At 51.8% G+C, this 17,820-nt stretch overlaps 1 protein-coding gene across 1 annotated transcript; it reads left to right on the top strand.

Annotated features, from left to right (window-relative positions):
• The first annotated feature begins 1,217 nt into the window (after positions 1 to 1,217).
• Positions 1,218 to 14,603, top strand: ISG20 (interferon stimulated exonuclease gene 20). The gene is made up of 4 exons (XM_081227365.1): positions 1,218 to 1,464; positions 1,760 to 2,011; positions 12,652 to 12,852; positions 14,388 to 14,603. Exons 2-4 carry the CDS (start codon positions 1,784 to 1,786, stop codon positions 14,472 to 14,474), a joined length of 516 nt encoding a protein of 171 aa, XP_081083491.1. The 5' UTR covers positions 1,218 to 1,464; positions 1,760 to 1,783; the 3' UTR covers positions 14,475 to 14,603.
• Positions 14,604 to 17,820: the final 3,217 nt, after the last annotated feature.

Below are 17,820 nucleotides of genomic sequence, written 5' to 3'. Positions count from 1 at the left end.
CGGGAATTTTGCTTCATCTCCCCCTAAATCAGGGTGACAATCCTTTATGCATTTGAGAAACAGAAAATTCCCAGACAGCCTGAATTCAAGAAAAAGTAGCTCATTCAGAATGGGAACCCCAAATAACCTCTTCTAACTCAACTTCCCACCAGTTGAGCAACAAACAGGAACAATGACTTATCCTTTAAACGTACATCAGTATCTGGTTTTCTTTTTGAGGTCTGTTAAATGAAGCTGGATGTCACTTGGTGAAAACACCGAGAACCTGGGGAAATTCCTTTCCAAGCCACAAATCTTTGTGACAACGGGGGGCTGTCAGATTCAGCTCGACAGCTCAAAGCTTGTTCCATATGGATCTGGGGTAGGAGGCAAGATGGGAGCGCTCAACTCACCACAGTATATAATGGACAATTTCCTCATTAAAGCCAATTCTATTTTTGCCCCGGATGTAACTCACTCATTTATTCAATAAATGTTGAGTGCTCCCTATGTGTTAGGCATTGTTCTAAGGGGTCAAAGTTCTAGCTTGGGAGAGTGTAGCCCCTGGGAAATATGGCCGGGCTGGTAGGGCTCCCTCCAGGCCTGCTTCTCCTTGTCCTCAAACAGTGTCAGTCCAGCTGGAGGCAGAGCACGTCGAGGGCAGACCAATGATCCTTTCTGAGGCATCCCTGAGCCAAGAGAGGCCGTAGGGCTTTACTGGGTCAGCAGTGGGGGCTAGTCCCCCTTGCACCCCAACCTTCTCCTGCCCTTCCCAATCAATAACCTCAGTGTCCCAAGAGCCAGCTCTCCCTGCCCCCATAAAAGACCCTCACAGAGGGACTTCCCTGGTGGTCCATTGGTTAAGACTCCACGCTCCCAATGCAGGGGGCCCGGGTTCGATCCCTGGTCAGGGAACTAGATCCCGCATGCCACAACTAAGAGCCTGCATACCGCAACGAAGATCCCGCATGCCACAACAAAGACCTGGTGCAGCCAAATAAATAAATTAAATTAAATTAAATTAAATACATACATACATACATACCTCACAGAGTTGTCAGATTGGTGGTGGCCCCGGAAGTTGTGGGACATTCCCTGGGCTCCAGTCCTGGGGAAGTTTATTCCCCGGGCAGAGGGTGAGAAATGAAAGGCAGATGTTGCAATCCACTCCATCCACATCAGCTGCGTCATCCGAGGAGGGGGAGGGCTTGAGCGATTAGGTGGAGGGCAGGGGCAAAGATGGGACACCCAGACTCGGAGCCGGCAGGCTTCGTCAATTCTGACTCGGGACACCGAGCTCCCCACCTGCTGGCCGCCCGAGGAGATGAAGCAGCCCAGTCCACGTGCCCCGCCTCCCGCCCCTGATTTCACTCGATACCAAACCAGAAACTGAAACAGGGTCAGGATTCCCGGCTTGAAGTCAGAGATGAGTCACTGCTAAGAGCAACTGCAGTAGCTGAGAAGGGGCACCAGAGAGGCAGGCCGGTGAGAGTGGGAGACAGGGTGGTGGGTTCAAGGCATTTCTCCGGGGTAGCAGTCAGGGGAGGTGCTGGGAGGGGGTATCCTGGTCCTGAGGCTGCCAGGCAGGACCAGAGAGAGGCCCTGGGACTGCCAGCTGAAGAAGCCAGTTGGGGTGGCAAGAGGCCAACTTCCTTCTGTGCCAGGTGGTGTTTGTGACAAAGGGCAGGGCAGAGGGTGTAGGCTGGCTGGGAGGTGGCTGAGGACGCCTGGGGTCTCAGCTGGCCCTCATGTGATGCCCTTCCTGCCACCCCCTCTCCAGCACATCTGAGGGTCCCGGTGGAACATGGCAAGAGGCATAGATGTGGTGGCCATGGACTGCGAGATGGTGGGGCTGGGGCCCCTCAGGGAGAGCGGCTTGGCTCGCTGCAGCCTCGTGGACTACCACGGCACCGTGCTCTACGACAAGTTCATCCGGCCTGAGGGCGAGATCACCGACTACAGAACCCCCGTCAGCGGGATCACAGCTCAGAACATGGAGGGGGCCACCCCGTTTGCCGTGGCCAGGCTGGAGGTAAGAGAAGGGCCATATGCCATCCAGGCCAACACACATATACCCCCCCCACCCCAACATACACACTTCCCCAGCACCTCCCCTGGTTGCCGGAGCTGTGACCTGTGACCCCAGCCATGTCAGATTCCCTGCCACCCATGCGTGGGGAGCACCAGAGCATGAGAAACCCGTTGGTGTGTCCATCACATCCCTGAGGCTTCCTGCCATCAGACAACCTTAGACTCGTGTCTGGGAGCAGCCTTCGGGGCATCTGGTACACCTTGCTGGTCTTACGATGGGGAAGCTGAGTCCTGCCTGCTGTTCCCTGCACACTGATTTGGGGGCTAGATTCCTCCTTCTTTCCTCTATACCAGCTGCCTCTGAGGAGCCCTGTGGGGGAAATGGGGGATGGGTCCTGGGTGGAGGCCCTCACTGGCTGGGCGCTTGGCAGGGCGCCCTCCTGGTCCTGAAGGACAGGCCAGCCAGAGTCCACTGAGCTCAGGGAGAGCTTGCTCCCAGACCCACCACAGGCCATCCACTCATAGAGATGGGTGTGGCACACCAAAGTCTCCCATTCTCTTGCCCTTCAACTTGTGACATCTCCAGTCTACTTTCTGTTTCTCTGAATCACTAGAAGAAAACGAAACTCAACTACTCTAGAAGTGGCACCAGGGTTAGCCACTCATGGGAAGGTGAACTCACCTTGGGGAAGTTCATGAAGAACACAGAGAACTGAGGTTCACCTCAATCCCACATACTGCACGTGTGCCAGGCTCCAGGTGCCGGAGATAAGCCCACAACAATAGCCCCTGTTTTCTGAGCACTGGCTACTCACTGGATGCTCTCCTGAGCTCCATACAGGAGCTCATTCATGCCTCACAAAACAGTCTGCCAAAAGTGTCTTCAGGAGCTGTTAGCTCAGAACTAAGAGGGCCAGGTTTGAATCCTGGCTTTGTTCCTTACCTGCTAAGTTACCTTGAGCAAGTTCCTCACCCTCTCTGTACCCCATTTCACCATCCGGAAAAGAAAATGGGGGTGATGACAGCAGCAATCTCACAGGATTATTGTGAGGATTGGAAAAGGGCCTGGAGAGAGTGCCTGTATAAGTACTCAAAAACTGTTAGCTGTTAGGATTCTTTCCTTGTTGTCCCCATATTACAGATGAGGAAACTGAGGCTTTCTTGAACGAAACAGTGATTTGGTAGGGCTGCTGAAACAAAGTACTACAAAGTGGGTGGCTTAAACAACAGAAATGTCTTCTCTCACAGTTCTAGAGACTAGTTCTAAAAGTCCCAGATCAAGGTGTCAGCAGGGCTGTTTCCTTCTGAAGGCTGCAAGGGAAAACCTGTTCTGTGTCTCTCTCTTAGCTTTTGACAATTTGCTGGCCATCTTTGATGTTCCTTGGCTTGGAGAAATGTCACCCCAACCTTCGCCTTCATATTCACATGGCATTCTCCCTGTGTGCATGTCTCACAAATTTCCCCTTTTTATAAGGATATCAGTTGTATTTGTTAGGGACGCAACCTATTCCATTATGACATCCTAACAATAACGTCTGCAATGACCCTATTTCCAAATAAGTCACATTTTGAGGTGGTTGGGGTTAGGATTTCAACAAATGAATTTGAGGGGGAATGCAATTCAACCCGTAACACTAAGCAACTCGCACAAGTTCAGATAACTAGAATGTGGAAGGCTCAAAACCTCTAGAGCTGTGTGTCCAGTAGGGTCCCACCAGTTACGGGTGACAGGTGAGCACCTGAAAAGTGGCTGGTCTGTCTGAACTGAGATGTGCTGTAAGTGTAAAATATGCACTGGATTTCAAAGACTTGAATGAAAAAAGAACCATAAAGTATTTCAATAATTTAAAAATATAGATTATATGTAGAATGGTAGTATTTTTATATATTTTTATATATTAGGTTAAATAAAACATTAAAACTAATTTCACCTATTTCTCTTTACCTTTTAAAATATGGCTGGTGATGATTTAAAATTACATGTGTGGCTCACGTTATGTTTCTTTCTATTGGACAGCACTGTTCTAGAGGTACTAAGAGGGTACTAAGGAGCCTTGAGGAGGGGGCAGAGTACATCAGGGTGGTCCTGGAAAGGCTCCATGAGGCTGGTGCTATTTGCCAAAGGGGAGGGAGGAGTCTGTGTATGCAACTCAGTGGGCCATAGAGAGCCACTGAAGATTCTTGAGCAAGAGCATGGCAGGATCAAAACCACTGTCAAGAAAACCTGAACGGGGGTGCTGGGGAGATGGATGGGAGTGAGGAAAGAGATGGCAGCAGAGAGAAGAGTTAGAGACCCCAGGGAGCAGTGCCTTAGTCATCAGTAGCATCCAGAGGATCGGAAAGAAGGAAACATTAGGACAGAGGAGAACAAAGGTGAGTCACCGAGAAGGGGAGGGCAACACGAAGAAAGGTGGTGTGGTTTAGGTGCCGATGGGAGACCCAGGGATACTACATGGAGCTGCCCACACTCAAATCCCCACTGAGCAGTCAGGTGGGCGGCTTGGCCCCATCATCCCTTCTCCTCCTCCCCAGCCTCCCTCCCCATCCCAGCAGCAGAAAGGGCAGAAGAGAAATGTGATTCCCTGGACGCCCTCCAGCACTGGCCTGGGAGTCAGGACACCTCGGTCCTCATCCAGACTTGGTGCCAAAATGCTTTTGTTTCTCAGTTGGAGATTATGCCGGGCCCTTCCAGTGTATAAAAAGGAGTGCTGTCCAGAGTAGGCACTTAACAGCTGTTCGAGGAGGGAGGCGGGGATCTAAAGACCAGGCAGCTCTTTGGAACCACATCTGCGGTTCACATTTCCTGCTCCATCACTTACTGGTTTGTGTGACATTTGGCAAGTTACTGAAACTTTCTGAGCCTGAGTTTCCTCATCAGTGAAGGGGGAGTACTAATGCCTCCTTCCTGGCCTTGTGTAGGTTGGGTGTAGTGATGTTGTCTGTATCCCTAAGCACAGTGCCTGGTTCATGGCTGATGGTCATCAATGTGCCTGTGGAGAGAACAAGGCAGAAAGTCAAATTTTACAACCCGTCCCCTCTCCAACTTCCCTTGAGAACCTCGGTCTTAGATTCTGGCCCTCGTTTTCTGCCTGCTGCACAACGTATGCTCCCTGCCCATGTCTTCTACCCTGCTGCCAGAGACACTTCCCCAGGCCTGGCTCAGATCATAGCCCCCGCTCCCATCCCCACCCCCTGGTTCAAGTACCTCCAAGGTTCCCATTGCCTAAGGCCCGGCAACCCAACGTCCATGGTCTTCTAAATACCACCTACCTACCTGTTCTGCCTTCTCTCTCAGCTCAGCCATCGCCCACCGTGCTTCAGACCCAACCCTACTCTCTCCCATGCCCCATCCCTTTCCGTAGAAATACTGCCACTCTGGCAGGCCCAGGCCAGAGGAGTCCTGTGTGATGCCCTGCCCGACCTCCTCACCCTCCCCACCCACAACTCTACCCCCCTGGGGGTCTCACCCTCCTTGCTATAGCCCACACACTTCATTTCTTTCTTTGGCTGTGCCGCCTGGCTTTCGGGATCTTAGTTCCCCAACCAGGGATAGAACCCGTGCCCCCTGCAGTGGAAGCGCTGAGTCCTAACCACTGGACCGCCAGGGAACTCCCATAGCCCACACGCTTTAGAGCTTGCCTAGCCACACACACGGGTCTGTCTAGCTCCACAGCTCCTGCCATGTACTTTATCTGCCCCAGGTTGGATATTGTGCTTTGAACATAGAAGGTGCCCTGAGAATGTTTGTGGGATTGGAGTTGAATCGATTTTCACAATACAGGAGTTCTGGCAGCTGTGTGGAAGAGAATTGCCTCTGCCCTCGTGTTGGCCTTTGCTGTCATAATACAGTAATACACGTACAGCCCAGGGGGCAGGGAGCAAGCACTGTCTTGATTTATTTTTTTAAAAATATTTATTTATTTATTTTATTATTTATTATTTATTTTGGCTGCGCTGGATCTTCGTTGTGGCATGCAGGATCTTTAGTTGGGGCATGCGGACTTTTAGCACACTGTCTTTAGACTTGGCTGGATGTGGGTCCAATCCCAGCTCTGGCACCTGATTGCCCTGTGTCCTCTGGCTTGTTGCTAAACCTCTCTGTGCCCCTCAGTAGGATCCTCTGTAACACAGGGGTGATGAAGCAGCACAGGTGTATCCAGCATCATGTCCAGGCCCTGTTCTAAGCACTTGTCATACCCCACTACCTTTAGGCCCCACCGCAGCCCCGGGAGGTAGTTAACTAGTATCATCACCCCATTTCGCAGATGAGCAAACTTAGGCACAAGGCTGAGCAAACTGTCCAAGAAAGGGGTGGAGCAGAGACTCAACTTCTGGCCTGAGGGCTTGCTTTGTGATGTTCTGATCCTGTGATCAAAGTGTGTAAATGCGCACTGTGAAGGCTAAGTGCCTGATGTACGAATGGGTAGTGTCGGCGCAGCGTGGGAGTGAAACTGTGGTATGAGGCAACCGCCATCATCTGTTTTCATGAACGAGGACGCTGAGGCACCTTGACCTCACTCATCACCCACAGTATTTTTTTTTTTTTTTTTTTTTTTTTTTTGCGGTACGCAGGCCTCTCACTGTTGTGGTCTCTCCCGTTGCGGAGCGCAGGCCCTTCGGCCATGGCTCACAGACCCAGCCGCTCCGCGGCATGTGGGATCTTCCCGGACCGGGGCATGAACCCGTGTCCCCTGCATCGGCAGGCGGACTCTCAACCACTGCGCCACCAGGGAAGCCCACCCACAGTATTTAATCCCAAAGACCAGGCTTACAGATCCCAAGCTGTGCTGGGGAGCCCCCAAAGGGCAGAAGCCTATTAGCCATTTATCAGACCCCACAAGTCCAGGCGACACCTCTCAGCTGAGCCACCAGCTCACCAGGCATTGGTTTCTTGCAGTCCTTTTTCAAAGGTGGCTCGCCAGCCTGTCTCTTCCTGCAAGTGGGCCTGGCTAGCAGTGAGCCATAGACCAGGCCTTAGAAGCCAGGCGGCCTCCAGGGAGCCACTGAGCCCCCCAGTCCACCTAGGGCCCATGCAGCCACGAGGCACAGGATTTTGAGGGGGCTGCTCTCACCCCCTTTTCTGTTTTTTATTTTTTATAATGGGATGACATTGCTTTTATAATGCAAGGTAACTGCCTTGTTAACTTCTGATGCCTATAGGTCTCACTGTCATCCAGAACGGTGGTTCTCAGTGCAGATGTGATTTTGCCCACAAGGGCAAATCCGGAGGCGATATCTGGAGGCATTTAACAATATCTGGAGGCATTTTTTTTTTTTACAGTAAGATCAGGTATTTTTATTTTATTTTTTAATTTTTATTTTTAACATCTTTATTGGAGTATAATTGCTTTACAATGGTGTGTTAGTTTCTGCTTTATAACAAAGTGAATCAGTTATACATATACATATGTCCCCATATGTCTTGCATCTCCCTCCCTCCCACCCTCCCTATCCCACCCCTCTAGGTGGTCACAAAGCACCGAGCTGATCTCCCTGTGCTATGCGGCTGCTTCCCACTAGCTATCTATTTTACGTTTGGTAGTGTGTATATGTCCATGCCACTCTCTCACTTCGTCCCAGCTTACCCTTCCCCCTCCCTGTATCCTCAAGTCCATTCTCTAGTAGGTCTGCATCTTTATTCCCGTCTTGCCCCTAGGTTCTTCTGACATTTTTTCTTTCTTTTTTTTTATTTTTAGATTACATATATATGTGTTAGCATATGGTATTTGTTTTTCTCTTTCTGACTTACTTCACTCCGTATGACAGTCTCTAGGTCCATCCACCTCACTACAAGTAACTCAGTTTCATTCCGTTCTATGGCTGAGTAATATTCCATTGTATATATGTGCCACATCTTCTTTATCCATTCATCTGTCGATGGACACTTAGGTTGCTTCCATGTCCTGGCTATTGTAAATAGTGCTGCAATGAACATTGGGGTGCATGTGTCTTTTTGAATTATGGTTTTCTCCAAGTATATGCCCGGTAGTGGGATTGCTGGGTCGTATGGTAGTTCTATTTTTAGTTTTTTAAGGAAACTCCATACTGTTCTCCATAGTGGCTGTATCAATTTACATTCCCACCAACAGTGCAAGAGGATTTGGAGGCATTTCTGATTGTCATAAGTGAGGTGCGGAAGGCTGCTACTGACATCCAGTGGCTTGAGGCCAGGGATGGTGCTGAATGAACATCCTACAATGCACAGGACACACACTCACACCAAAGGAGTATCTGGCCCCAAATGTTAGTAGTTCCAAGGCTGAGAACCCTGTTCTACAGAGAGCCCCACAGATCAGACTGTCAGCACAGGAAGGAACCTGCGAGGAGACCAAGATCCTGAGAGGGGTAGTGACTTGCTAAGGACACACAGCAAGCTGGGCTACAACTCAGTGCTCAGATGCAGGGCTCTCACCTGACAGGTCAATGCTCTTTTAATTCATTTTTTAATCTAACGGTAATTGTCCATAGACTGTAACTCATTTTTGTAAGTAAATGCTCTTTTAATGTTAACCTGGTATGCTGAGTAGCATCCAGCCCATGACTGGGATTGGGGAATGATAATGACACTCTTAGTTTGCAGATAAAGAAACTAAATCTTGTGTGGCATCGTGGTTTAGGTGGGAAACAGAAAGGAAGCCACAGTAGCTTGTAAACAGGGACTGGTTTCAGCTGTACCAGTGCTGTAGCCCTTGCCTGGGTCGGAGTGCCCTGTTGGGGCCCCAGCACCTGGCAGGTCTCTCTGGGGCTCAGCCAGATGGAGGAGGATGACTTCGTCATCCAGGTTTACCCCGGGTAAGCAGACAGAAGCTGGGGACAGGGGCACCCAGAGAACTTGGCAGGGCACGGAAGGAAAGAGGGGGACCGGGGCCGCTCCTGAAGATGACAGTAGGGGACCTGGGCCTCCACAAGGGCAACATTCTTCAGAGTCCCTTATAATCATGTCTCCTGGCAGCCAGGAATGAATGAAAGGGCAGATGGAAGAATAGATGCATGATGGGAGCAGTGGGCTCTAAGGGGCTGGACAGGCATCCATGCCGGGATTTCCAAACTTGGCAGATGGGAAGAATACCCTGGAACATTTGCTAATGCCCCTCCCCTGGTGGTGTTGATTCTGCAGGTCTGGAGTAGCGCCCTGCCTGCCCTCTGGATTTCTAACAAGGGTCTCGGCTGATTTTTTTGATCAGGCCTGGGAAATACTTGGACTAGAGGGAAAACACAGTGGAAAGAGAATTCGGGCAGACACCAGGGCCTGTCACTCCTCTGCGTGACATGGGTACACACCACTGGCACCCCCCCCTCCCCTGTTGGTAAGATGGTATGACAATCCCCGCCTCATAGGGGCCATATTCCTGATTCAAGAAATCTTCAGTGAGTGCCGTCATGGGCCCAGCAGTAGACATTATTAATTTCCACCCTGAAATTAATAATGCTAATATAATCCCTAGGTTCTCAGTAGGTAGTAATAATAACAGCTCTGATAATAGTGACAGGGTCAGGCAGATCCGGACACCGCATCTCAGCAATCAACTCACCAGCTGTGTGACCTGTGCAAGCCTCTTACCCTCTCTGATCCACAACCCCCTTCACTATAAAACGACACTAAGAATATCCTTGTTGAGAGGCTCCATGATGAGGTGAGGAAAGTACCTGGCCCAGTGCCCGGCAATGAGAACAGATCGATGCATGTCCCTTTCCCCCACCCACTCCAGTTCTTTCCAGGAATTTGAGCCTCCCTCCCCTGTGTTTGACACACCTGCCTCATGACACTGATTCAGGGCAGGTCCGAAGCCAGCAGGTCACACAGCCCTGAGGCCCCTCCAGCTGGCCTCCACACCACCCTGGGTTTCCCTCCCAGCCCTGCCACAGAAAGTCCGTGGAGCCTCACCTCCCCAGGCCCTCACCTTACAAATGGGGAAACTGAAGCCCAGAGACCATCTTCGACCTCCCTGAGACCACAGAGCGAGTCCCAGCAGCCTTTCCCTGCCCGGTGCCCAGCATCTTTGTCCTGAAGAGTTGGCATCTCTCTGCTAAACAGACTGTTCTCCTCCTTTCCCTGCTTCTTCCTTCCTTCTGCTTGTCCACCTCTTATTTGTCTCATGATGAGTCTCATGGTCCTGAATGTACCCCTCTCCCCCCGCCACCACCGGGACCCAGGGGCTCGGGAAGTGATGTATTTCCCAGGAATCTATCTCACAATGACTCCACCCTCTTAGGCCTGGGACCGGCTGCTGTGGCTGACTCTAGGGTGGCACAGTCCCCTCAGAGCTTTGTGTGAACTGGGCCTGAGTCAGCTCATAGACAGGAAAACAGGCCCCATTGTTCAGAAACATAAAGGATGTCAGCAAGGAAAGGCGTGTGACCCACAGCTGCCCAGCACAGCCACATCCACTGGCCCTGGGCCTCTACCCCTCCACTGCGTGCTGCCTGAGCCCTTTCCTCCACACGTAGGATTCCCCTCGAGCCGCTGCTCTGAGGTCGTGCGCCCTTACTACTCAGGGTGACCCACAGACCAGCAGAATCAGCACCACCTGCTAGAAATGCAGAATCCCACATCCGAATCCAGATTTTGGTGAGATTCACCAGGGGATTCCTAAGCCCAAGTGTGACAAGAACTGGTGTCCCTCAGGAGTGGCCCAGCTTTATTCTTTGAGTGCTTTCTCCAGTCCCTAGGTTGAGCGAGGGCCTGTCCGGAGGAGGACCCCAAGAAAACCATGGTACCGGTGGGGCAGGCTGGTGACATTACCTGTTGACGGTGGATGGACCGACTCTGCCTCCAGTGCTGTGACCGTGGACAGGTCACCTTGCTTCTTGGAGCCTTAGCTTCTTTCTGCAAAGTGGCCACAAGGGGGAGCAAGTCAAACGCCCCATGGGATGTCTGGGGAAGCCACTAGAAGCAGAAGCAGGACACGGGATGGCGTTAGCCATCCAGAGGGCTCCTTCCTGGGGCACAGAGGAAGAGACGAAGGCTGCCGGAGAGCTGTCCTAGGTGGGCCTGAGATGGCCATGAGCTGCCCTTCAGCTGGCGCCTGGTACAGCTCGCCCCAAGGGCCCCCTTCCGTCCTCCCCAGTGGCAGCCAAGGGAAGGAAAGGTGACCCACCTGTGTGGCCAGTGATCGAGGCTCTCCATAGGGCCACCGTGGGAGAGGAGGTGAGAACGGAGACCTGGGAATACGTGCAGGGCACAGGACTGGGGCACCCTGAGGGCTGCCCTCTGCAGCTTGGCCACTGGGCTGGCGGAGGCCTGGAGCAGGCGGCTCTTCCAGTATAATGTGGTGGTGATAAGCTGGTTTTGAGGGCTGGCCCTGCCACGAACTAGCCGTGTGACTTGTCCCAGTTATCTAATGACTTAGCTTAGCACGTCACCCCAAAACCTAGTGCTCCAAACAGTGTCAATATTTATGTCGCTCAGGCATCTGCAATCTGGGCAGGGCTCGGCAGACGGGGACAGCTGGTTGGCTGAGGCACCTGGCAGGCCCGGGATTAGAATCACAGGATGGTTCGCTCACCCACCTGTGCCGTGGCTGGTGCTGGGGCTCCTTGGGCACATCTCCCTACGTCAGGGTGGTCCCCCAGCATGGTGGCTTCAGGGTAATTCAGGGCTCCCGGGACACTGGCCCCACAGAGAGATCAGAAGTCACACAGCCCGGCCCATATTCAAGGTGAGGGGAATTAGACTCCATCTTTTCTGTGAGGAGTGTCAAGGAATCTGCAAATATTTTAAATTCATCAGAGTCACCTTGAGTAAATTACTCCACTTCTTAGCACTTTAGTTTTTTCAACTGCAAAATTCAGTTAAACACAACCCTCCCTCATAGCTGTATGGGTTTTCTATGGCTGCTATAACAGAACTGTAGACTGGGTGGTTTAAAAGAACGAAAATTTATTGTCTTACACTTCTGTGGTTCAGAAGTCCGATGTGGGTCTCACTGGGCTGCGATCAAGGTGTCAGTAGGGCCGTGTTCATTTCTGGAGCCTTTGGAGGGGGATCTGTTTCCTTGCCCTTGCCTGCTTCTATGGCTGCCCCTGTTCCTAACTCTCAGCCCCTTCCTCCACCTCCACAGCCAGAGGCAGCCTGTCCAGTTCACATGTCAGATCTCTCTGACCTCCACATATAAGGACCTTGGGATTATGCTGGGCCCACCTGGATCATCCAGAAAGAAGGCCATTTGATTAGCAACCTCAAGTCCATCTGCAACTTTAATTTTCCCTTGCCATGTAACATGTTCACAGGGCCTGGGGATTAGGGAGTGGGCATCTCTGGGAGGTCAACCCGCCTGCCACAGGAGGGCTGTTAAAGGGATTAAACGACATAATGTATGTGATGCACAACGAATGCCTGGCTCATGGGACCATGGCCATTGCTATCACACAGAAACCACGGAAGGAGTTGTGATGGGCCTTCCGGCATCGCTAAACTGTTGAGGGTGAAGGGGCCTGGTCCAGTCTCCTCATTTTATCGATGATATATATGTTCCAAGCCCAGAGAGGGATGGTGATTTGCTCATAGTCACACAGCAAGTCCAGGAGGACTTTGCTCATAGTCACACAGCTCAGGCCAGCCCCCCCGTGATGGCACCAAGTTGCCCCAGACCCACCTGAAGTACCCTGGGTGACGTGTAGGGTGTGTGTCTTCCTGGCCAGATTCTGCAGCTCCTCAGAGGCAAGCTGGTGGTGGGTCATGACCTGAAGCACGACTTCAAGGCGCTGAAGGAGAACATGAGAAACTACGCCATCTACGACACGACCGCGGACAAGCTTCTTTGGCGTGAGGCCGGCCTGCTGTACTGCCGGCGTGTCTCCCTCCGCGTGCTGAGCCAGCGCCTCCTTGGGTGGTGCATCCAGGTGAGGACCACCCCTCTCCCAGGCTGGGGCCAGACTGCCGGCTCTGGGGGCCTGGCCCTTCCCGCTAGGACTGTAAAGTCTCCCAGTAGCTGCGGAGCAAATATTTGGCCCCAAAGATGCTCAGCCTCCCCTTAGTCCTGAGAGGCTGTGTGCTGTGAGAGGGTAGGGGTTTCTCCAGGAGGGCAGGGCGTTTATGTGAGAGCTGACCCAGGAAGCCCTGGTAGAGCGAGGATGAGCAGCAGGGAAGGGAAGGCACCCAATCAAGGCATTTTTGTGTGTTTTCAAAATCATGCCAGTTTCCCTGTGGGTAACTGAAGCTTAATCCCCCTGCCCAACTCTGCGAAATGGTGTAGAGCACAGAGCGCAGATGTATCCAGGGTGCCCCACTACTTACACACACCTCCCTTTAGGCAGGAACTGATGCTGCTCCCAGGGCCCTAATTCCTCAGCACTTGCAGCCACAGACAGAGCAGGCCCCCCCAGAGCCCCAGGCAGAAGCCTCTGGAATTGCCCCCCAGATAGGAAAGCGGCAGATATCCAATGAGGGGGGTTCCAAAAGTGAGAGAGGGACCCTGAGCTCAAACCCACAGGCAAAGCAGTCTCCAGGAGCCGGCAGGCCTGTGCTGGGGCCTGGGAGCTCACCGAGGTGGAAGGGCCCAGGGAGGCGGGCTGGACACTAGGAGCTGCGGCCACACATGGGCCCTTCCAGCTCAGTGGATGTTTATGAAGCACCTGCTCTGGGCCAGGCTGGACCAGAGGCTGAGCACCTGGGCGAGCAAGGCCCAGCCCATCCTTGAGAAACTCGTGGTTGAACGGAGGGTGGCCCGAGACCTGAGCATCAGCACATCTGTGGGGCTTGTCCACAGAGGGGAGGGCAGGTGTCCTGGAGCAGGGACGGAGGACGGGGGGCAGGCAGGACACCAGGTCTGAGTGGAGTGTGACGGGGGCGTCTTAGTGGAGGAGGCAAGAGACGGGGCGCCGGGGAGGGGAGAGTCCGATCCCCAGCCTGAGGAGTTGGGGGCGGCTTGGCTGGGGAGCAGGAACGTCAGGGGATGGGCCTGAGGTTGGGCCCCTCTGTTGGGCTTGTGGCACCAAGGACCGAGGACAGAGTGTCAGCACGTGGATTCACTGAAGAGCCCTGTTCACGTGCTGAGCAAGGAGCCCCTTAGAAACATCTGTGTCCACATTCCTCGGTGCCCTGGGGCTCCCTGTGAGAACTGCTTCAGCCCCTCTCGGTCGGAGGCCCAGTCTGCAGTGCCCGGCCCACACCCAGCGGATCGTAATCACCTGGAGGGCACAGGCTGGCCCTCAGGATGCTGGATTCTGTGCCTGGCCATGCCTGGGTCTAGTGCTAATGGGTGAAGCCAGGCCTGCTCCAGCCACCTGCTGAGTACAGGGTGTCAGAGGCCTGGGGAGACTCACCCACTGACCCACTTCAGCCCCGGAAGTCAGGGTGTGAGCAGGGAAGGCCCGGGTCACATGGGCGCCTGGATTCAGCCGCACCCCTAGTCCCCACTCTGTACCTGTGTCTGCAGGACAGCGAGTTGGGACACAACTCGGTGGAAGACGCCAGGGCAACAATGGAGCTCTACCGAATCTCCAGGAGAATTCGAGCACTATGAGGGCTGCCCGTCTGGTGGTATTCAGGCCCCGCCTCAAGGACTACAGACCTTCGTCTCTTCAAAACAAAAATGCCCTTGTTTTTGGAAAAACATTTTTAGCAATAAAATGGCTCTATATTTTCTCTACTCCCTCGGGTTCTCCTCTTGTCTTTTTCTTTCTTCTCTCTGAGCCGGGTGTTGGTGGACACCACCTAGCACTGAAAGGACAACGAACACTTGAGCCAGGATAGGGACAAGTGTCAATTTCCTTAACATCTTGAATCCTGTGGGTCCAGGAAGAAGTTCCTGTGACTTAATTAATACCCCTGCCTCAGGGCTTCCCTGGTGGTGTGGTGGTTGAGCATCCGCCTGCTGATACAGGGGACACGGGTTCGAGCCCTGGTCCGGGAAAATCCCACATGCCGCAGACCCATGATGTTCCCCATTACCTGCGCCAGTCCCCTGCCCTGTCCCCTCCCGCCGGTACTTTAGCTCAGGGAGGAAGGAGCGCAGAGGGATTCGTCTATATAAGGGGCCTGCGAGCCTCGGGAGGAGTTTTCAGCCGCTTTCCCCGCAGTCGGGAGGAGGGGCGCTGACGCTGCAGCCGGACCCTGCGCCTCCCTTGCCCCGTTTCCCCTCAGGACGCTCAGGCCGACCCCCTCCCCACGCCCCCCAGGCCCCGCGAGCCAGGCCGAGGGCAGGGGCGAGAGGAGGGACCGAAATTCCCCGGGACCACACGCTGGGGGCCGCTCTTTCTGCACAGCAGCGGCGGGTGGCAGCGAACCCCTGCCCCTCAGAAGCTGATCTTGCCCTGCCGCCAGGGCACCGGACCAGGCGGACGGTCTGCGCCCACTTACCCGGCCCACCGTCCCCACGACTGTCGCGGCTTCGGCCGCCGGGGCCCCTCCAGAGCCGGCAGCCTCAGCGAGGCCGCCCTCCCCTCGGGCTCCGGGGCACTTCCGTGACGGCGGAGGGAAGAGACCCCGAGCCGGGAGTTCCAGCTCTGCGGAAACGCGGGCTACGTTCTGGGCGCAGGGGGTGGGACAGCTCTGCCCCGAGGCCTTCCGGGAGGGAGGGGGGCTCCGGGGGAGGGAGCCGCCAGGAGCGCAGGGCCCCAACGGGGGTCCTGGAGGGGCGGCCCGGCCTGGGGGCCCCGCCCACTGTGACCGCAGCCCAGGCCTTTTTCCTGGAATCCTACACAAAAAAGTTAGAAAGAAAAGCGCTCTGGAGTAAGTATTCACTAATGATTGTTGCTGCTGTGCTTCCTATTCTATTAAACTTGTAAAATCCATAAAACACTTTAAGTTCAAAGTTAACTTTGAATTTTTACCTGTCCTTATTATGTCTCCGCTATTCCCAATTGTGGTTAATGTCAGAGACTGTGGCATCACTAGTTAAAAATGAGTTTGTTAAAAAAATAGAACTCAGGCCCACCGGACCTACTGAATCACAATCTGCACTTTTACAATCTCCCCAGTGTACTTTTGTACCCATGAATAGTTGAAAGTTTCATTTCTACCTCGACATGTCTTTTCTGTCTGAGATATACACACATTTTATCCAGTTTGATATAAATAAAACACTCAAAAATGCATATGACTGTGTTGAAACCATCATTTTATCATTTCTTTTCCAGATAAGTATAGTCTCTATACTGGTTTTGTGGATCACATGCCATACTCTTTTCTTGTAGTTAGAAATAAGATAGAGAACTTACTTTGTAAAATATATATATATATATATATATATATATATATATATATATTAGTGGATAATTGAAGACACTCTTCTAAATTAAAACCAATTCTCTTAACTTGCTGTTTTCTTCTTGGGTCACATTATGAACTCTTCCCGTGGCCACACGGTATGTGTACTTTTAATTTCAGGGACTGCTGACATTCCAGGATGTGCCCATACATTTCTCTCAAGAGGAGTGAGAATGCCTGGACCAAGATCAGATGTGATGTTAGAGAAGTATAGGAAACTGCTCTCCTTGGGTGAGGATACCTTCCTTCCAGAATTCCTTATCCACCCACAGGGTTTAGAGTCCTTCATTTGTAGAATGTCTCCTGGAATCTTCTGCTTCCTACAATAGGGTTTCAGATTGCAACGTTTCAGGAAAGATTGGGAGTTTGTCGGTATAATTTATCTTATTCTTTAAAATTGCAGTCTCCCTTTTAATATACTTTGTAACTGCTTGGGATGTGTCTATATGAACTGTGTACTATATGCTTCTGTTATAGTCCTTACAATATTTTATTGTCTTATTTTCTGTAACAATTTTCCAAGGATTCTTTGGGCTTAAGGTATATTAAAAGGGAGACTGCAATTCTGGGACTTCCCTGGCGATGCAGTCGTTAACAATTCGCCTGCCAATGCAGGGGACATGGGTTTGATCCCCAGTCTGGGAAGATCCCATGTGCCACGGGGCAACTAAGCCAGGGGGCTACAACTACTGAGCCTGCACGCCACAACTACTGAAGCCGGTGTGCCTTGAGTCCGTGCACCATTTATTTTTTGGAGAATCAAACCACCTCTGAGTGATTAAAATTTAGACTAGCTAGTCAAAATGCTTTATCACCTGTTCTTCTAAAACACTGATCAACGGAACAAGTTTTACTAGGGATAACAGTGTAATTGTGTTCTAGAGTTCATATCGGCAATATGGTTTATGTCCTTGATGCTGGATCACGACATTTCAATGGTATAACTGCTATTAACTGTCTGTTTGTTCAACGATTAAAGTCTCACGTGATCTGAGTTCAGACTGGAGTCATCCTGCTTGGTTTCTATCCAGTGCAGATTTCTCCCAGTATGAAAGGACAAGAGTAATACGGCTTACTCTACAAAATGTCTTCAAACTAAATGATGATATAATCTACATTCAATTAATTTATACATACCCTACTGTAGAACAGGGTTTGTTACGCTGGCAGAGCCCAGTAATTATGTAAAACTGAAACCTTTAACTGCACTGGTTCAAGTCCTCTTCCTAAGAATATGTTTATAATCAACATTCTTTCACAAATGACCCAATTTAATTCACCATAGCATTCCTCATATTAACTAAATGGAAAATCCTAAGCTATATGCAAATCCAGAAAGGGTCAACAATCATCAGCCCCCATGGATTATTACAAACCATTGCTGAGGCATCCAAATTACTTATTAAAGAACTACTATGTCCATCAACACCATCAGTTTATATATTATTGCCCCAATGCTAGCCTTAACCCTGGCTCTCACAACATGAATACCTCTTCCCATATCTTATCCACTAATTTATATAAATGTAAGCATACTATTTATATTAGCCATATCACACCTAGCCATTTTTTCCATCCTCAGATCTGGATGAGCTTCAGAT

This window comes from Mesoplodon bidens, assembly GCF_964165515.1.
Source record: "Mesoplodon bidens genome assembly, chromosome: 3".
NCBI lineage: Eukaryota > Metazoa > Chordata > Mammalia > Artiodactyla > Ziphiidae > Mesoplodon > Mesoplodon bidens.
Note: the sequence above shows the minus strand (reverse complement) of the source record. Positions and strands in the feature narration are given on the sequence as shown.